Raw genomic sequence first — 22258 nt, 5'->3', positions numbered from 1 at the left:
GAAGAGATATACTGTCCATTTTCTTTGTGAGAGTGTTCTTTTTTTCCTTACAAAGCAATGTTCCCTTTACATTAACTGTATAATCATATACATATCTACTCTGAAACAAGCATCAATGAATCCAGTAGAGTTTATTCCTTCATAAATGTGTGCAGGACTGTTGTATAAGAAAGGCATATATTTTGTTGCGATTCTTTGTTTTCCCAACTATACTTTCCTAATACAAATATATGCTAAAAGTATATTATTTTCCTCTGTCTCTCCGCATGCCACCCATTTTTATACTAAAAACTATCCCATTAAGTAGATTAGGCTGAGAGGCTACAATAGGTCCAAGGCAACTGTGTGAATGTAATAGGGAAGCTAGTGTTTGACAGTGTCCATTGGACTGAAAGGGTGGGGATGATTTTCCACATGTGACTTCCACATGGATGTGTGTAATACCCAAAGCAAATCGCAGCTGTGTTGGACACGCTTAAGTTCTAAACAAATTGCAATGCATCAAATTGCTATGAACTGATGCTTCTGGAGTTCCATACTGTTAAGGTTGCTGGGTCATGGTCAAAGTCCACTTGGACACAAAGCTTTTCATTCACTCAAGGTATAGAACTGACATGTCATCATATACATTATTTTAATGAGGACAAATAAAGTAAACATATTAAATATATCTGGATTTTTTATCATTTAGCCTCCCAGGTGTTATCACTGTTTTACTAGCCTGATGTTGCTATTTAAATTTTTATCTGCACGTTCCATTTTTATTACAGTTGTGATCTTCTATTGTTTTGAGCCACCCTGGAAGAACATTGGTCTAAATATCTGAAAAACTGTCCCCTTTCTAAAGATCCTACCCGGTACCTTTTTTTCCCTTGGGAGGAGTTTCTCCTCATGTTGAAAGCCAATGATATAGATTGTATATCTCACACTGTTCCCTCACTATCACTTTCAAACAAAGAGATTTAATGAGAGACCACTCCAAATTAAAGAACCGCCTACTTCAAATTACTCTCTGAAAATGCTAAAAGCTAATAAGGGGGAGATATCTAAATCAGGTATGCACTTAAACTGGTTTTTAAAAATATCCTATGATGGCAGCATTTGAAACAGAAACCATTACAGTGGGCCATTGGTATCCACTGGGGTTTGGTTCAAGCCCCCGCACCCACCCTTGGATGCTCAAGTCCCATTATATACAATGGCATAGCAAAATGGTGTCACTTATATAAAATGGTAAAATGAAGGTTTGCTTTTTGGAATGTATATATATTAAAATATTTTCAAACTGTGGATGCTTGAATCTATGGATAAAAAAAAAATCTGTGGATACAGAGAGTTGATTTGTATATCCAGTGCAACTGCACTAAACTCATATTTTGTTAAATTTAAAGTTTTGGTTCAAACTTCATTCATTCGTGTCCTCTGCCTACGAAGAGGCCTGTGGCCTCACAGGAAAGGAGACATATTGGATTGCAAAAGAGGAGTCCTTGTTGATATACAAATAGACTTGAAATTTCCTGGACTTTCAAAATCTCCCTATTGCCACATGGCCAGAGGAGGAGGGGCCAGACTGCTAAAGATACTCCCCCACACACACACTATCTTAACTAAGGACAGAAACAACAAAATGCAGGTTTCTTACTAACATCTCCAATTTTCCCTCTCTTTGGTATGTAACATCTTGCATACGGACCCCAGGTTATGGAACAATCTGCCGGAGGAAATCCATCTCATCATGACCCTAGATGCCTTTAAGAAGGCACTAAAGACAGATCTCTTCCGGTGGGGATACCCACGTGACCTTCTATAAAGAACTTCAGGAAACCCCACTTCCTTTCATAACTGCATAATTGCTCGCTGCCCTGTGATTACTGAAATTGATTTTTTTATACTTTGTGATGTTTTTATGATATGTATTTTAGACATGATTGCCTGTATGGAGATTTTTAGTTGTAATCCTGCTTCGATCCATTGGGAGAAGTGGGAAAATACAAACAAACTTATTATTATTGTTATTGCCTGATGAAGAAGCCAGTGGAGCTTCGAAAGTTTGCAACAAGTATATTCTGCACTTCGGCTGGTCAATAAAGGTATCACTGTTTGGTGGATTTTTGTTTGAATTTACTAAATGGCCAACACAGCTACCCCTGCATGTTTTTAGTTTTTGAGAGATAGCCACATACTGCTATTATTATCACAGAAAATTTGTATTACTAAATAGGCAAATTGTCATTATTTGTGGAGGGCTACTCTGCAGCCTGTTTTGGGGAGGAGCAGGCAACATCCCGGAATTGCTATCCTTATGAAATTACTTTGAAACAGGTATATCACATATTACTTTGATACAAGCATATCACAGTTAACAAAACCTTTTTTTACAAAGTTTCTCTCTCTCTCTCTCTTTGCCACTTAGCTCTCCTGTTTTTCCTACTTGTCCTCCGTCTACCTGGACAAGTTTTAAGTTTTGTTTTTTGTTTTTTGGAGGGTTTATGGATACAGGGTTCTTCAGTGAACAAAGCACAAGTATATCCCAGTTAGTGAAGTAGATGTGTTCCTGGGCATTACTACTTTAACAGAAAATTTGGTATCAGAGGCAGAAAGAACATGGGAAGAATATGAATAGGCTCCCGAACCACAAAAAAGAGGATCAACCTTTTATTCAAACATAATATGTGCAGGTGAAAGGAAACAAAAAGGTCAGGTAAGTGTTATCAGAGGACACATTCAGGCTGATTTTGATCCTTTCTGCTTTTATTTTGGAGAGCCATACACGTTTTCTTTATTCCAGTATATTTTCTGTAAGCTCCCAGTAGAATCAGATATTTTTATACAACCTCTCCAGAGTGGTTTATTTTAACCCAGTATAAAATGAGAAATAACAGGAAAAAAATCTAGGACTTTTCAATCAGTCTGGATGCACACGAAGTAAACAAAAACATTCCAATCCTTCTAGAGACCACTTGAAAGCTTGTTTACTAATGATGCATCAGGGATGTTTATTTCTTTAATCAGCCTTCATTTTCTTATGGTTTTCTTTTTTGTATGTGTGGCTAAAGATCTATGTTTTTTCAACAAGCTGGGGACAGGTCATGGAGCACACTCATATTATTCCCCCCGTTCTCTCTGTTTTGCTGTTCATGCTTCTCAGTAAGGGATACTGGAGGGGGCTGCTGTTTACCTTGCCTGTTGTAGGCAGGCATCTACAGCTACAATAGGATCAACTCAAGTAAAATCTCATTCTTTTACAGGGCAAACTTTTTTGCATTGTTAACTGCAGGCACATTGCTGCAACAAAGTTTGCTTTTCCGATCATCCTTCACAATCTCCCCAATGCTGATGCTGCTAAAATCTGCCCAGCTAGACAGAGGACAAGTAGGAAATACAGGAGGCTAAATGGCCATAAAAAGACTTTGTAAAAAAGAGCTTCTTGGTCAGGGGCTTTGTTAACTCTGCTATGCCTTGTATATCCTGGAAAATGAAGTTATGTACTTGATCCCATTGATTCTCTGCCTCACCCTATTCAATGATTGTTTTTATATCTGTATATTGTACATTGTGTTATTGGTTTTTATCTATTTTATGATATGTTTGTAATTGGTTTTAATTCTACGTAAACTGCTTTGATCTTTTGGAAAAGCGGTATATAAATAAAATTTATTATTATTATTATTATTATTATTATTATTATCCTGATGATAGTCTAAATGTCAAAAACAAAACATAAGGGACTACAAAGCGTTCACATGTTTCAGAATATTTTCCTCATTAACATACAACCTCTCTAACCATAACTCTCCCATCTGTTTGCCCATTTCTCTGATACTGTTATTTCAACAATCAGACACCAGGTCTTGAATTACTAGTTTCTTGTATGCTCCTGTCATATTACTTACATTTATAGCATCATTTCCCAGCTACCCTTTTTTTTTTTGTATTTGTAATTCTGAAGCCTTTTTTTTAAAAAAAAATTAAATAACTGGTTTATAGTCCTTTCTCTATCAATTATCCATAAGCATCCTTCCTCCCTAATTCCTTCTCCTGAAACATCTTCTTCCATCTCTATTCTGAAACAGTCCCAAGAAATGACACTTGCAGCTGCAATGACATCACACTTCTTCCTTGGATTGTGTTCTTACTGTACTCTCGATTACACTGCCCAGATGATTTCCTCTAAACAGGGATTTTAACTCCACCCATAGACAACTATGAAGCTCTGTAAGACTATCTGGATTTCTTACTACCATGCTACTTGACTTTTGTGTCCTCAGTGCAATTGGGACAGCAGTGTTGAAGGCAGAGCTATCAAGACTTAATTTCAGCTCCTGTGAAAATTCGTTTTGGGACCTGGAAGTTCACTCATTCCCTCATGGCTCATCAAGGCTTTGTGGGGAGGGAGAAACACACAAAACAGCTACCTACAACCAGTATCTGCCCCCAGCCACCTGCCCAACTTTAGAGTGGCCTGACCATAGAGGGTTTCCCCCTCAAGTGCCACTCAGTGGCCAATCAAGGACATTTCTGTCATTTATTGACATGTTTGGGAGCTGCTCTTGGGGAAAGACGAGATGATAAAGAACTGGGGAGCTGCTCTTGGGGAAAGATGAGATGATAAAGAACTGGGAGAGCTGACGAGCTGGAAGCTTTCTTCTGCAGGCAGCTGAGAGTACCATCAAATGATCACCTCTGTCTATTTCCAGCTGCTGCCACCACTATCATTAGTCTTGCAATTTACCTCTGGCTTCCTCCTGTCCATCCCTCTTGGTCCCTTCTTTCCATTCACTGGAACTACTGTGTCTCTGTCCATACCTGGGGCTTCCTTTTTCCTATTTAGGCTTCCTTTCTTGCAGTAAAGGAGGACCAGCTGAAAATCTTGACTACTTTGTAATACACAGTCTTGTACACCATTATTAATTTCTTTTAAATTTATCAATTTTATAATGCACAATGGCCCCTCCATTTTTTGCAACTTGGAAGTCCATGGTCTCGATTATTCATGCAAGGGCAATCCCCGTTGGCTAAAATGGTGCGTGTGCCCATGGCGCACACATCCATTCAAGCCAATGCGGCTTGAATATATGCAAGTTTTTGTTTTTGCACGGGGGTCCAGAATGGAACCCCACGTGAAAACAGAGGCGCAACTGTATAATCAACATATAATGATAATACTGAGAAAGATAAAAGCACATGAACATAGTTGGGTCAACGACCAGGTTCTGGTAATATATCTCACCTTCACCCCTTTGTTGGCCCTGACTGAACGTAACTGCCTAGTAATACAGTATTGTCAACATTGTAACTGGCCCAGAACTGATATCTTTGCTGAGACAGAACTTATATCCTCCAACAATTCAATATCAAATATCCATCACAAGTTTTCAAAGCTAATATTTATTTATGGAATTTATGTACAGTCAGCCCTCCTCATAGGCGGGTTTGCCTTCCATGGCTTTGAGCTTACTAGGAAGGCAAGCCCCATTAAAAGTAATGAAACATGTATCCAGGCCATGCACCCCATGCACCGCCATGAACATGCACCTCATTATTTCCTATGGGGCTTGAGCATATGCTCATTCCCCCATACACGGGGGAGTCCAGAACAGATCCCCCATGTATAGGGAGGGCGGACTGTACTACCCTATAACTGCATTCTCAAAGTAGCTTACAATAAGAACAAGAACAATAGACATCTGATGAAACAAGACAAACAAACAAACAAACAAAATACAGGGTGTCATAATAAGAACCAACTGGTAAAACTGTTTAGACTTAAAGAAGATTAAAATTCTGGTAGAAAAATAGGATCTTCCATTATTAAAAATGGCTTTTCCAAGGCTTCCCCATGAACGCTTCCATGACGGAAGGAAAGTGGGAAGCCTCTATGACGTTTCAGAAGCGCAACAGATGATCCCACCTCCAGCACCTCTGAAATATTTGGGTAACACTTCAGCAACATTTGGGCTGCGGTAAGTGCCCCATATGATAAACTCCAAGGTCTTTACATGGTACCAAAATGTTATCAAGATGAATGGGACACCTTGGTGGTATCCCTTTAGCAAGGGAATTTCCATTTTAATTAGGCTTGCCTGGGACTTATCTGGATAACATGTTGGTTTCAGATGACAAATGTAAACCAGTAGCCACTTGCCACACCTCATCTTTTGGGCATATTGTAAGAAGAGTTTCATAAGAAGATCTTAAGGTCTGGGTAAAACAGGTGAAAACAGGCAATCCTTCAGGTAGACCAGTTCTGTGCCACGAAGGGTGTTGAAATTCAAAACCATCACTTTGAACTGGGTTCAGAAAACCCAAAGAGAAATGTGTAGCAGCTGCTGTAGAGTTTTTATCCAGGGTCATATATATATATAATCTCACTACATTCAATTTTTTTGGAAAATGGCAAAAAATAACAGCAAACAAAATTAAAGATAGAAATACAAAAGGTACTCAAGTGGTTTTATCTAAAAGGTTGTCTGTCAACCTATCTATTAAGCTTGAATCCATCTACTGTATTTAGTATAAATCAATACTATCTAGTAGGAAGAAAAGCAGAATCTTATCTGAAGCAGCAGATAGAATTCCACTGTCTTGTAAAGGTTTTTTTCTGTGTCCCATTACCACATTTCCTTGTTCAGGCTTAACTACACCTTCAGCATACAGGCTCTGTCTTTTCTCAGTGCCTTCTTAGTTCTTGACATTTCCAAGACCCGAGAGCTATTTGGTGGTACCTAAAGAATTAGGCTTTCCACAGTTTATTGTGCCATGTGATATTCGGTGGGAGACCTAATGGCAAATTTGTATGTAACTCCAGAAGCATGACAGCTTTCAATAAAAGTCTGATGGAAGTTAAGAGGAATACTGCATCCAGTTCTGGACACCACAGTTCCAAAAGGATGTCAACAAGCTGCAGTGTGTCCAGAACAGAGTGACCAAAATGGTGAAAGGTCTGGAAACCATGCCCTATGAGGGAGCTGGGTATGTTTACCCTGGTGAAGAGACAATTAAGAAGTGATACAATAGCCCTGTTTAAATATTTGAAGGGATATCATGTTGAGGATGGTGCAAGCTTGTTTTCTGCTGCTCCAGAGACTAGGATATGGAGCAGTGGATGCAAACTACAGGAAAAGAGATTCCACTTAACCATTAGGAAGAACTTCCCGATAGTAAGAGCTGCTCGACCGTGGAACGCACTCCCTCAGAGTGCATAGCAGGGGGTTAGACTGGATGGCTCTTGGGGTCTCTTCCAACTCTATGATTCTATGCTCAACAACAGTGTGTTAATGATGTTACCATTTCTGCCAATGTGATTGGTTTTTTTTCCAAACCTTTTCAGGCTTTGAACAACCATGCATATCCAACACAATTTCTGGCTATAAGAAAGATCTAAATTAAATAAATTGCTGAGTCAACATCTGGCTCAGAGCTTAATTTAACAATTGATTGAGAAGCATTATGGACCAGTACACTTGGTGTGGAACCTGTAAGTTTAGGGTTCAAATAATCATTTGGCTATTTCTTTATGAATGGCTTTGTGTAATCACATATCTCTTTGCTGTCACAAAATGGAAATAATACAACATACTGCAACATACTGCTGTTAACCTGCAGCAGAAAACAACAGCTTCCTGACATGCCTAGATAGGATCATGGAAAAGTCCTGTCTGAAACCTTGGAGAATCACTACCCTGCATTTTGGATGTGACTCAATGTGATGGATCAATGGTCTTATTGTTAATGCATTGCTAAAACATTTGCAAAGCATTTCAGATCTGTTTTTCATGCCTTAATCCTAGTTGGCTTCCAAAGAGGTCACAGTGGTATATAAAGAGCCCAGTAAAGGTATATGTTGAATTAAGGAAATGTGAAATGCCATCAGCAACTTGGTGAGCTTCATGAATCATGAAGCAAACCTTGGGAAAGTTACTCATCGAACTATGATGGCTGGAGATTTCTGGGAATTGCAGTCAGAAGGTAATTTTTCCAAGCTCTGGCAATCCGGATTTTACCCTCAAGTGTTCCTGGCCTCTATCCAACATTCTATGGACTAGAATTCTATATCACACTAATCGGCTATCATAAAAGCAATATAAATGCTAAAGAATGATGTTATCAGTTCTCTATAGGAATGCTTACATGTTTAGATACATACACCTAGGCTTAAGGCAGATATTCTTTAAGCATTGAAAATGATTTGCATCCCACCAGTTGTCTACGCATATATTTATTTCATTCCACTATATAGGTGGAGTATGTCTTATCTGGAATTCCAAAATCCAAAATTGTATGTATGGGTGGCAGAGGCAGTGACACTTCTGCTTTGCAGAAATTCAATGTAAATACATTTTATTCATGCACAAAATTATTTAAAATTTTATGTGTAAAATCACTTTCAGGCAATGTGTATAAGCCAGTGGTTCTCAAACAGTGGGGTGAAGCCCCCAGGGGGGACAAGAGTTGCTCAAGGGGGCAGAAGACATGATCCCTCCTCCTCATCCCCCTAAACTTTTTTATTTGTAAAGTTTACACATGCATTGAGTAAAATACTGAATATACTTAAATAAAACTGTTCTAACTTGAATAATGTTATTTCTTTATAAAATGTTAAAATATGAATATACAAATATGTGTGGATAAAAATACATACACTATATAAAGAAAATATTTTTATTCATATACTACATGAATTGCTGCCGGGGGCGGGGGGAGCAATGTTCCCATGTAGCTTGAAATGGGAGATCTCAAGGGTAAAAACCACTGGTATAGAGTGTACATGAAACAAATGACTTTTATGTTTAGACTTGGGTCCCATCTCCATGATATTCCGAAATCTATCTGTCTGTCTGTCTGTCTGTCTGTCTGTCTGTATCTATCCAAAACTCTTCTGGTCCCAAGAATTTCAGATAAGAGAGTTTCAACCTGTACTGCTACTGGTCATATATGTTTGGCAATACTGTAACTACAAAATAGGTTTATCAGAGACAGAAGTGGGGCAAGTGTGCACGTCACTATAAGTGATCTTAACTCCTTGAAAAAGCCACAGTTTGTCTCTAGCTTGAGATAGGAGAATAAAATTTTAGTTACAAAGCCATACAAAGCTTGCCTGGAATGTACTGCATACCAACTGAAATACACTGTAGCCATGATATAATACTTTGTTAAGCCTTTAAAAATTTCCTGTGAGATGTATATGAAGCTTAACATATATTTTTCCAACCACACTGAGGAACAGATTATGTGTGAATGAAGGTAGTTTTCTTCCATCTTCTCCAAGAAAAATCTTAAACCCAGCATAATTGCAGGCTACAGTTATTTACTGAAAGTCTGATAGTTCACAAAAGAGCTATTAGGGGTTGTGCAGACCACCCCAAAGGGGAGCCTGCAGCCACCCCTTTTACAGCGAGATCGGGGCCGCAGCAACCACGCGCCGCAGCCCTGATATGGCCTTTGCAGGGCGAAAAAAGGAGCCACAGAAAGTGGCTCCATTTTGCGCCCTGCAAAGGGTACGATAGCCGTGGCTTTAAAGTGCTCTTTCAGCGCTTCGTCATGCGGATGTAGTGCCAGAGAAACACCATGATGCCATGCGCCATGTGGTGCGGAACGCAGCATCACACTGCCCTGGGGGTGGAGCCGGGGTGTGCATCATGTAGATGCTATGGCCTGACTGCACCTTCAACCCAGCCAAGGATGACGGTGTGCATAGCCCCTTAGTCAAGCAATGGGTAGCTAGGGAAGGATAATAAGATTACAGAATACATGCTATATGCATTTTAAAATTTTAGCCACATAGATGTCTCATACACCTCACACTGAGCAAGAACACCGCCTTTCTATTTGGAAAATGGATAGTCAGGTATCTGACTTTTTTTTTAAAACAAAACCATAATAATTACTGGAGCAAACGCAATACTGGGAATTTTTTCTGGTGATTCCAAAACATGTTTGGAACTGTGCACTCCGACACACCCATTTGCAAATCTGTAGAACTGCAAGCATGCTCCAGTTTATTTCTTGATGCCCAACTAAATATAAAAGCATCGAGGAGGCAATGACAATGAAAAAGTGTTTTGTTAATCTCCCAGGAACTGGTTTGTGGGGGAAATAAGGGTGAAAGGATAACAGATTCCCTTCAAAGCAGCTCAAGGCAATTTCTGTTAACAATGAGTCTCTGTTAAAGGCACAATTATTTCTCCACAAGTACTTGTGCTTCTGTATCGCATCAAACTTTAAGAGCATTTTATCATTTTGGGCACGGACATGTGATTTTCTTCAACACACGGACTACTTTTACTCCCAAACATGCATTTTATTTCATTCTTCACAGACAGACTTGGGAAAAGTAGTATAGGAAAAATGAGTTATTCACTACTTCTGGTCAAACTTTAAAGCTTGCTTCCAAATCTCACCACTCTTGCTCAAATCAAAGCTTTTAAAGTGAGCTAGCACTTTGAACTTTTTTCCCCCTGAGTACAAACTCTAAGTTTTAATTCCTATTATGGAGAAAAGAAGACGTTATATGGCTTCTGCATATCTTCTGTGTGCAACTGGAATTTCTTCAGAAATACATGAGCACAAGAATAAAACTATTGTAAGGCAGAATGGTATTTTCCTCCCAGAACTATCTGCTTCATAGAATGAAGGCAGCAAAAATAAATACATAATTGTGGTTTCCACTGCTGAATACAGTCCAGATGTGCTGAAGCTCTGTCATGTCCCAGTATAGACTGTTAACTTTACTTATCAATAATCTAACTTCTATACTCTACTATATTTTTCCAGCCCACTGTAAAATTCATACATACAGAGCACTGGTAAAACAATGCACAGGTTCCAGTTCAGTGTCATTGTCACTGGAGAAACAAACAGTTAAATGCCAATTAAACATGTTAGTAACTCTCCAGTTGGCAAACTGTAGAGGTTTTGTTATCTGAAACATATTAAAACTAATCAGAAAGAACCAGAGATTTCATTCATAAGTCACTTACCTATCTGGGCTGAACAAAGCTGCAACAAGTAAAATCCAACAGCTGCACACAACCAGAACTTGGCCATTGTTTCCTCCTCGAGTTAATGTGCAAAAGGCAAGGAGTTCTTCTCCCAGCCTATACAAAGGAGGAGCAAGGGGGGTTGGGGAGGTCCCAGGTCTTGTTAAGTCTGCTCAAAAAGCCAGCCTCTGAAGTTTGCTGCAGTTTTTATTCCAATTCAAAGTTACTGAAGGAGTGACATAACAGGGAGGGGAACAAGATCAGAAGTCACACCCACGTTGAAACAAAAGTGACTAGGCAAAAATGGGGAGGAGAAACAGCTACTACTTATGAGTAAGCACAGTTACTGGTAGCATTTCATGGAGGCAACAAATGGCTGTTACTCATCCCAGTGAAGTCAGAGGTTTTAGTGGGACAGTCGTACTGGAAAGCATGTGCAATTCCATGCGGTTGAGGGGGAGAGGGAGAGATGCTCTCCCAAAGCTTATTCAGTCACCCGGAATGATTGATTTTCAGAAATTAGTTTTAATATCTCCTTCTCCCCTCCCCCCACATATTCACTGCAAAAGGCAGGGAGCACCAGCAAGCAATGACATTACATTGTTGTTGTGGCAGGACTCTTGATCCAATCACTTCTGCAGCAGACGTCATAAATCCAATTATGTTTCCATGCAATTCTGCACTGTCTTCCTCTAAGTGTGGATTGCAGACTTCACAGAAGTTGGGGAGAGGAATATTTTTTTCATTATTTTTATTTTTGTGGTTCTAGGATAAAATCCAGAAGGGAAACTTCTATATTAAAAAAAACCTGATGGTGAAATGTGCTTGTTCCAAATGTGAGTAGCACACACACACACTTCTCCAGAGAGAGAGCCAGATAGTATAAAAGAGAACTGTAGGCTTCTTTTGATTATTATTACTAAAACAAACTGAGTACAAATTGGAGAATGGGAGAGAATTTCATTTCCCAAGACTGTCCCTGCTATTTGGCAGAGGGAGGTGGCCACTCCAAGGAGCAGATTTTGGCTGGCATGAATGGGCACTAAATGCAAAACAATGTCAGTTATTGTTGTTGTTTGTTGTTGTTGAATGTTAATGATAGGGGAGAGGAGACGTACTGGACAATTTTATTTATTTATTTGTCTCTTGTATCATAACAACTCAGCCCACTCTAGTTAGTATGTTCATGCTGCCTTGGATGGGTGGATTGACAGCTACTGCTATTTTGCATCAGCAAGGAAAGTGTCTTGAGCCCACCCTGTCATAAATACAGAATCAGGTCACCTGCGCTTATTATTTTAGATTTCAAACAGGTAGCTATGGTGCCTGTGAACAAATGTTACAAGTTTGTTTGTTTTGAGAACAATCACCTGCAGAAGACGCCGAAACATGTCACTGTTACCCATGATATTTTCCCAGTTGAAATAACTGCTGTTTGACTCATGAGAAAAACATACAAGTACTATGCAAGGACTCTAACATTAATGCTACTACCATACCCTCCAACTTTTCACAGATGAAAACCAGGACACAAATGGCCAAGTAACATAAAAGTGTGATCAAAATGGCAAAACTATTTTTGTTTATGCTACTACAGTACTACTCTTTTTTTAAGGTGGGATATCCTAATCACAGATCTTCCAAGTTACATTTGATGTACCCGTAATTGCAGAATTTATATAAAAATTAAAGAGTATTGGTGCTAATACACATCCTTGCCTTACCCCATTAAAAGTAGGGATGGATCTTGTTGTATTTACTTGGCTGTTGCATCTTACTACTAGGCGGGAATCTTCATGCAGTTTTTGTATCAAGGTTAACAGGCATCTATCTATATTGGTAGCTTCTAGCTTTTCCCATAGCTTGTTTCTTGGGATGTGGTCAAATGCTGATTTGAAGTCAACAAAAGCAGTGAACAGATTGCCCCTAGCTGTAGATGTATATTTCTAATTGCGTGCTGAAAGACTTTTTGAGTCTCCTTGACCCAAAATCATCTTTAAAATGGACTGAACATATTTTTACAATAAATATAAACAGTATTTGACTGCAAATAAGCTTATGGAACCAAAACATTAAAAACCTATCACTTGTCTGGTTAAACTAGAAGGAGTGCTAAATCCTTTTTGTCCAATCTAGAGATGACCCACTGAACTAATAGAACGTGCATTCATTATTAACTGACTAAGATTTCATTGGGACTAACAGTTGGATTTAGACCAGAAAATCCACCCAATCTAGTATTTTGTCTGGAAAAGGAAATCCCTACTCCGGGGGGTGGGGGGGTGGGGGGGTTGGATGCACTATGCAAGATTTCTCTCTGCCCTGTATCTTCACCAGTCTTGTTATGTGTCATCAAGTAGTTTCTAACTTATGGTGACCCTAACATGAACCTACCACAAAGTTCACTCCTGTGAGGATGGGGGGGGGGTTGGATGAAACCATGCAAAACAAATTCTCTCCCTCTCCCCGAATTTTTGTTGCTCTTGTTAGGTTCATCTGTAGTTTCCAACTGATGGTGACCCTAACATGAACCTATTACAGATTTTTCTTAGCAATAATTGTTTAGAGGGTTTTTGCTATTGCCTTCCTTTGAGGCTGAGAGAGTGTGACTCACCCAAGCGCACCCAGTGGATTTCCATAGATAAAGGGGGAATTGAACTCTGTTCTCCTGATATCCAATCCAATACTGAAACCATTACACTAAACTGGTTCTCTTCTTTTCACTGTTACAGTCATAGTAATTATCTTTTTTGTACAATATCATTTATATTCTATTCTTAATCATTTATATTCTGTTGTAAAAAAACAGCTCTTCACCTTTCCCTCTTCCTGCATTCTTCTGTCTCTTTTTCCTCCTCTAGTATGCTTGTTTCATTTCAACGCAAAATTACACCTTCCATTTTCTGACCACATCCTTATTCTCTTCCTGATTCTATAACTGGAACAGATATTTTTTTGGCTTCTTCAGAAACTGTAAACACTGGTTTAAACGTTTTTTTCACACACCCCAACCTTTCTGGCCTTTTGTTTCTTCTCCATCTCAAATGAAGGAAATAGTTCTTTCTGTTCCCAAACACTCAAAATCCAATTTGAACTTAAATTATTAGTCTCCTATTGTGCATTTAATGTAATCAGAATTTGGAATTAACCAATTAGAAGTTATATAGTTACCAGTAGCAAGTTACCTTTCTTGGTAACGAGGAGTTGGAATGAACTCACATTCAAAAAGTACTGTAACAAGGGGATGGCATTACTTTATTAGCGTAATGTGGCCTATATATATATATATAGGATTTTCCCTTCTCAAAAATGTTTTTCTCAATCTAATTTTTTAAAAAAAAAAATAGGTAGTGAAAGTAATAGCACAGTAAGAAGAAGCACAATAAGGATTTCAAAGACGTACCTTTGAAGTATTGTGACAACAATGAATTGTTTTACTGTAACTTGTCATCAAGAATAAATTACTTATAAAAAGTATCTCTCCAAGTCTTGAATTTAAAAAACTTCCTTAGAAGTTAACTCATAAAGTGGTTATCAAGTTTTTGCCAGTCAACACTGCATTGTTGTTGTTATGTGCCTTTTCTAACTTATGGTGTATTGCAAACCTACCATGGGGTTTTCTTGGCATGATTTGTTCAGAGGCGGCTTGCTTTTGCCTTACTGCAAGGCTGAGAGAGTGTTGCTTGTATGGCCCAAGGTCAGACAGTAGGTTTCCACAGCTGAGCAGGGACCCTCATCTCCAGTGTCTTAGTCCAGCACTCAGACCACTATACAATGCTGACTCCAGCATTCCCTTTATGGAGAAAAAGGAAAAGGGACCTGTTTTTAAGTACAACTAACATAATTTTATCACAACCAGAAAGTGTACACAGTGAGCCTGCCATATTGGTGGGCAAGCAATCTATGGTTTAGAGCTCTAGCAGATCATGCAGTCCTATATTCACATGCTGACATAGGTGTACACATGTCATCATCCATTAACTAATATGGCTTGAGCTCACACATTTTTGCCATCCCTAAGATGAGGGTGGCACCAAACCCCTGGAGATGAGAAGGGCCCACTATACATAAAACTACAACTGACAAGCCCCCCCCTTCCAATAGAGATACACAACATTACAAAACTATTTGAATTCCTTAGCACTTAGGCAATGTTACAGTGTACACAATCACTTCTGCCTCAAGGCATGCTACAAGTATACATGTTTATTAATTGGCTAGATGTTGATACTTTGATTTCAGATTCAAATTTCAATTTTGTTTGGATTTAAATTTTTATGACTATTCACTTATGCAAACTTTCATACAACTTTCACCTCCACAAACTTTCTGCAACTGAACCTGGGGGAAAATGTAAGAGGCAGTGTTCCCTGGTGTTTTGTGTGAATGTATTTATAGGAAACAGATAAAGTTCTGCAGAAAGAATGGTTGTGTATGTATTACTGTTAGAAAATGCTTGTAAAATGGTTAGGGCTATTAAACAAGCTTTGGAGTAATGACAGACACAGATGTTATCTGAATTTAAGGATTTCATATGTCAAGATGCAGACTGCCGATGCTATTACCAGATGGCTTCACTCATGGAACAAAGCAGCTAGGAGTTTTCTTTCATAGGTAGAGAAGAGTATCAATAGGAGCAGGACTTATTCCATAAATTCCTAAAATCACAGTATAGAATCATAGAGTTGGAAGAGACCGCAAGGGACATCCAGTCCAACCCTCTGCATGCAGGAACTCTCAGTCAAAGCATCCCCGACAGATGGCCATCCAGCCTCTGCTTAAAGACCTCCAAGGCAAGGACCAAAAAGGCACTGTCTTACTGTCCCCACAGATGCTGAGAGCTGACAATAGGTTTGGCACAGTAGGCATGATCCTGTTTGTTACTGTGTGCCTTCAAGTTAATTTCTGAGTTATGGTGATCCTAAAATGAACAAGAGTTTTCATGGCAAATTGGTTGGGGAGGGGTTGCCTTTGCCTTCCTTTGAGGCTGAGAGAGTGTGACTTATCTAAGGTCAGCCAGTGTGTTTCCATAGCTGAGCTGAGCTTTGAACCCTGGTCTTCAGAATTCTGGTCCAGTGTTCAAATCACTACACCATACTAGATTCCTCCCTAAATGTATTGACATTATAGCCATATCCTGGTCTGCTATAACATCACAAATCATTTCATAATGGATAATAATAATAATAATAATAATAATAATAATAATAATAATTTATTTATATCCCGCCCCTTTGAGGTCAATTGGGGCGGCTAACAATAATAAAATACAATACAATATATATCAAAATCTACTTCCATCCGGAGACCCAGATGCTCCAGAAGTTTGGTACCCAGGGATTTTGCCCTCACTCACTGATCCTCGTCTGCTGTCTCACTGGGGTACACACAATTATTATATTTCCATTTCTAATAATTACATCATAAATGTAACATACACTCCAACATCTGACAGATGAAAACTGACATATGTATGGTCAGGACAGCAAAATAATGAGGAAGACCAGACAACCTAAGAGAGGTTGCAGCAGTATGGTTTTGCCTGAGACTAACGTGAAGGACAAGATTCCGTATCCTCCTCTCCCCCCTGCTAAGTTAACAGAGTGCAAAGTACTTCTGCATTTTGAGCTCAGTTTACAGCAATTGAAGTAAGCTGGAGACAAGGGAGTGAAGTGGAAGGATGAAAAAGAAACTTGGGCATTGTTAAAGCTGCTGAAAAAATGGGATGGCAGAGGATTTATCATGACAACTGCCTAAATCAAATTGCAACTGTTAGAGGGTATGATGCAAGCAACATAAAAGAGTCATATCCAAGTTCGATTACCATCACTGGACTTTCTGCAACTAACTTCAAAAGAAACAGAAGTGATCCTGCACATGTGGTAGACAACAGCTTTGTTTCCAGCATAGGATCTGACATTTCTGATTCTGGTAAAACTATGTGAAAAGGTCTGAGTAATGTTTAATTTACAAAGCTTTCTGAAGCTTTCTGATAACTGTGCAGGAGCTACAGTGCATCTACACTGTAGAAATAATGCAGTTTGACAACACTTTAACTGTCATTGCTCCATCCTACAGAATCCTAGGATTTATAGTTTTATTGATTTGATCATTTGTATGTACAGCGCTGTGTACATTTACAGTGCTATAAAAATAAACTATAATAATAATATTGTACATTATAAGAAATTATCAGTACATTGTCAGAAATTATCAGATATTATAGTTCGATATAATAAAAAATTTTAAAAAATAGTTTTGAGAGGCACCACCACTCTTTGGCAGAGAAGGCGAAATATTTGGTAGAACTACAAACCTCAAGATTCCATTGGATGGAACTACAGCACTTATGGTAGTATCAAACTGTATTATTTCTACCATGTAGATGCTCCATTAGATTGTTCACGCTTAGTCTGCAGGACTCAAAAATACCACCTTTGAAGAGCTGCAGTTTCATATTAAACTGATAAGGCCTGGAACCAAACATGATGTCTAGTGAGTGCCTGGTATACATTGTACTTTCAGAGTATCAACACATATTTCAGTCTTAATTTCTATCCATTTAATTATCTTAAAACCTGGGAATCGTGGTTTGGTGATCACACTAAGAATTTTCTGTGGCAGTCCATGGACCCCATCATGGAGCTACTATCTCAGGGATTCCCAGGGAGAGGAAATTATTGTCAAAACAATTTAAGTAATTGTCCACAAGAAGATGTTTTATGTGAGAAAACCACATAAGGCATTTGCATTATATTGTATAAATCAGTCCTGTTCACAAATGGTTTTTATTTTAAATGTACCTTCCATTTCTTTTCAACATTCAGTGACTGGTGGTTTGGGGTTGTTGTTTTCCCCTCTACAGATACATATACAGCAGAACAGATATGTACTGTATGGGCCATAGCACTGCTAAACCCAGAACTTTTTTTGGTAAGATTGCATTCTCTGTTATGTCTTGAAAGAAGTCACATTTTTTTGTTTCTTTGGGCCCGTACAGACAGGCCAAAATAAAGCTGCTTCAGGTCACTTTGAAGGTATGCTGTTTAAATGACGTACACCTCTTAAGAGGGCAGAAGCTGGGCCAAAGCTGGGCTCCAACCCTTAGGATTGGAGTCCAGCTTTGGCACAGCTTCTGGCCTCTTAGGACGCATGTATCCTCTAAACAGCATACCCAAAGTGACCCGAAGCAGCTTTATTTTAGCCTGTCTGTACGGGCTCTTGGTTTCTATAGTCAGACTCCCCATCTAGACATCAAGTCTTTATTACCAGTATACCATCCTGAACAAATACAACCTCATCTGATTCCAAAAGCTAAGCAGATCAGGCCTCAGAATGGGTTGATTCTCCTTTATCCGGAATTCCAAAATCTGAAATAGTCTAAAAACTGAAACTTTTTTTGATGGGTGGCTGAGATAGTGACATTTTCGCTTTCTGATAGTTCAGTGTACAGAAACTCATGCACAACATTATTATCAGGCAATGTGTATAAGATGTATAAAGGTAAGGTAAAGGTTCCCTCTGACATGATTGTCCAGTTGTGTTCTACTGGACACTGTGCCTGGTGGCGCAGTGGTTAAATGCCTGTACAGCAGCCACTCACTCAAAACCATAAGGTTGCAAGTTTAATCCCAGCTAAGGGGGCTCAAGCTCGATTCAGGCTATCAGCCTTCCGAGGTCACTAAAATGAGAACCCAGATTGTTGGGGGTAATTATCTTACATTTGTAAACCACTTAGACACTGTTAATTCAGTATGAAGCAGTATATAAATGAAGCTGTTTTGTTTTGTACTGTAGGGGGTGGTGCTCATTTCCATTACAAAGCCAAAGAGCCAGTGTTGTCAAAGACAATTCCATGGTTATGTGGCCAGCATGGCTGCACAGAACACTCTTAGGGGCCATTCAGACTACCTTTTACCCCGGATCAGGAACCGCATTATGCACGTGAAGTTCATATTTGCCCCGAATCTCCCACAAGCGAATCTGAGGCTTCCACAACCAAGGCTTCCACAACTGTTCTGGGGCAAATGTCCCTTAGGGCGGATCATCTGGAATCGGGGTAAAAAAACTCAGGTTTGGCGAATATGAACTTGCCCCCAATCATAATCAGGGCAAGTTCAGGGAAGGGATTTAGGGCAGAGGGAGGGCAGTGGGCAGAATATTCCCTCCCCTTCATCAAGGAGGAAGAGGAGAAGGAGGGGGGAGCCGGAGGAAGGATGCAAAAAAGGGTAATTGGGGTGATTGACGGGGGATGCAAAGGGGAGTCGAAGGGAGGGCAGAGGGGGGAACTGGAGAAAGGGTGCCAAGAGTGACAGAGGAAGAGGAGGATGAAGGAGCCAGGGGAAGAAGGGGGCCATGGAGCAGGAGAAGGAAGGAACAGGATGAAGGGTCAATTCAGGGTAGGTCAGAGGGAGGGCACAGAACGGAACAAGCCTCCCTCTCGCACCAGGCAGCTTTCTCTTTTTTTTATTTTTGCAGACTATGCACATGTTTTTTGCTACAGGTACATAGATATATAGATAGAATGTGCCTGCCTGCCTGCCTGCCTGCCTGCCTGCCTGTTCACTTCCCCTGTCATTTCCTTGCTTCCAGCAGCACTTTGCAGGAGGCTTTTTCCTTTGCGAATGTTACAATGAGAATGTTACAAACGTTTCTCTTTCCAATTTGGCAAATTGATACAGAATGCTTCAGGAGTAGCTGAGGGAAAGCAAGGATTCACGGCACCCTTTTATTATTATTATTATTATTATTATTATTATTATTATTATTATTACATGTGTATAAGGCACTCTGGGGTGGCAAGGAGGGAGGATGCAGGATGCAGGATGCAGAGATGGCATTAGATTGCATTTTGGGGTTGAAAATGGGGCCAAGGGAAGATCAATAACCTGCAGTGACCCAAATGCCCAGAACACACACACAGGAGGTTTTTAAATTTGACAAAATATGCACATACTGGTGCCTGTTTTGTTTGTTTTTTAAAAAAAAGGAGGGGGGAAGAGGGAAATCACCCATCCCGTTGCCCAATTGCTGTAAGAAATGTCACCCTTGATGACAGCAGAAGAGAATTTGATTGACAGCAAAGGAGCCTTTTTTTAAACCGGTTCGGCAAATGAGAACTCTCCCCGGAGCTGCATGGCATTCAGGGTTAAATTACCCTGGGGTAAATAGTGGGCACTTGCTTCCAGAGAGATTCGGGGGGAGGGTATCTGGATCTACCCAGTTCCATCCAGCGCAAATAGCTCAGTATGAATGGGGCCTTACCTTCCCACTGAAGTGGTACCTATTTATTTACTTGCACTTTTACATGCTTTTGAACTGCTAGGTTGGCAGAAGCTGGGACTAGTGATGGGAGCTTACTCTATCACATGACACTTGGGCCTTGTACAGCCAACCTGCCAACCTTGCAATCATCAGAGTCAGCATCTTAACCACTGAGCCACTACATCCCCTTATAAGTTGTATATGTATACCTTGGAGATGGGGCCCAAGTCTAAACATACAATTTATGTATGTTTCTTATAAGGTACATATAAAACATAAATAAATTGTATGTTTAAACTTGGGCCCTATGCCAAAGGTAATCCATTATGTATGTGTATGCAAATAGTTATTCCAAAATCCCAAACACCTCTGCTACCAAGCATTTTAGATAAGGGAGACCCAACCTGTACACTACACCAAAAGTTAGTATTACCTAATCTGTCTCCCCATCTAGATATCATGTCATTACTACAAGTCTTCCAGCCTGAACACAACCAATCTCTTCTGAATCCAAAAGCTAAGGAGGATCAGACCTCACTAGTACTTAGATGGGAGCCTATTAAAGAATACCAGGGATCTCCAGGTAGGGCTAGGAAATAACTCTTCCTGAAACCATAAAGAGCTACTGCCAAACAGAATTCACAATACTGCACTTCATGGGTCAATGATCTAATTGAGTACCAAGCAGTTTCCTGTGTTACTAGCTCTACAACTTTAACTCTTCCATTTCCAAAATGCCTTTCCACATGTCTCAAGCCCCCCCCCCCCACTCTCAATCTATCATCGTTGTAGTTTGGCAGGCCTTTCCAGACTAGGTCCACCTCTATTTCCTGCCTCCCCCCCTCCACTTCTCTCCTCTTTTCTTCATCCCCTTTTCCATCCTATCTGGACCCTGCTATACCTTCCTTCCTTCCTTCCTTCCTTCCTTCCTTCCTTTCTTTTCTTTTTTTTTTTTTTTTTTTACAAATCTTCTACTGATTTTAACTGTGATTTTATACCATTGTTTAATATCTTTCTGGATTAATCACTTTTTAGTATTACTTTGTTTTCATACTGGGGGGGGGGAGGGATAGGGTTTTTTAGAATTTTATCTGTATCTTGTTTTATTGTTGTAATCCGCTTGGATTCCAAGTGATTAAGCAGAATATAAAGAAGAAGAAGAAGAAGAAAAAGAAAAAGAAGAAGAAGAAGAAGAAGAAGAAGAAGAAGAAGAAGCAGCAGCAGCAGCAGCAGCAGCTGCTGCTACAGGAGTTTCAAATTAAGACTGCAACCATCAGGAAGTATTTAATCCATCCCTCCCCCAAGTCTTGCTCCTAATAATAATTACTCTACCTCCTTTGGAATTAGAGGAAAGCATGGACATAACGCTTCTTCCACTTGCATGTTGAAACTCAGACATAGCACTTGAATGTCATAAAACAGATGGGAAGCATGTAGCCTTCTAGATATCACTGAACTATAACTTCAGTTTTTATTCTCCATTATCTATATTGGCTGGGGATGATGGGAGTTGGCTACAACTGATGGAAGTTCAACACCTGAAGGCCCAGACATTTCTTACTACTATCCTAAAATGTCCACATCTAAAAATGCCCTCAGTACTATAGAAAGTAAGATTGCAGGTAGTTCTGTTAAAATGATTCTCACTGAACTCTGTGTCGTGGTACTTCCTCTCAGCTCCAGCCTACTTCCTGAAGCTTACTGGAGATTTAATTATTTAGTTATCCTTAAAGAGAAGGTTAAGAGGTTATATGCTAGCTCTGTCTAAACATTTGAAGGGGTGTCATATTGAAGATGGAGCAAGCTTGTTTGCTGAAGCTCCAGAGAATAGAACCTGGAATAATGGATACAAGCTACAGGAAAAGAGATTCCACCTCAACATCTAAGGAAGAGCCCTCCCTCCAATCCATCTGCCTTGGTCCAGGCCTCAGAGGGAGAGAAGAACCACTGGACCTCATCCCCTTTCCCTCCACCATTCCCTTCTCCTTTTGTTTCGTGTCTCTTAGATTGTAATC

At 39.7% G+C, this 22258-nt stretch overlaps 2 protein-coding genes across 2 annotated transcripts in view; both read right to left on the bottom strand.

The window, feature by feature from the left end:
* The window catches only part of LOC149314585 (uncharacterized), a 112188-nt gene extending 100832 nt beyond the window's left edge, over nucleotides 1–11356 (bottom strand). The window contains exon 1 of the mRNA XM_089521431.1: nucleotides 10980–11356. Within this exon, the coding sequence (XP_089377557.1) occupies nucleotides 10980–11046 (67 nt within the window). The 5' untranslated portion in view covers nucleotides 11047–11356. The remainder of the gene's footprint in view (nucleotides 1–10979) is intronic.
* A 3367-nt stretch (nucleotides 11357–14723) lies between these two features.
* LOC149314584 (pyruvate dehydrogenase protein X component, mitochondrial-like) overlaps nucleotides 14724–22258 on the bottom strand; it is a 158043-nt gene continuing 150508 nt past the window's right edge. Inside the window, exon 11 of the mRNA XM_089521428.1 lies at nucleotides 14724–14772. Within this exon, the coding sequence (XP_089377554.1) occupies nucleotides 14739–14772 (34 nt within the window). The 3' untranslated portion in view covers nucleotides 14724–14738. The remainder of the gene's footprint in view (nucleotides 14773–22258) is intronic.

Source organism: Sceloporus occidentalis, unplaced genomic scaffold, assembly GCF_023333645.1.
Source record: "Sceloporus occidentalis isolate IW3139 unplaced genomic scaffold, rSceOcc1.0.p SCAF_4, whole genome shotgun sequence".
Classification (NCBI taxonomy): Eukaryota; Metazoa; Chordata; class Lepidosauria; order Squamata; family Phrynosomatidae; genus Sceloporus; species Sceloporus occidentalis.
Note: the sequence above shows the minus strand (reverse complement) of the source record. Positions and strands in the feature narration are given on the sequence as shown.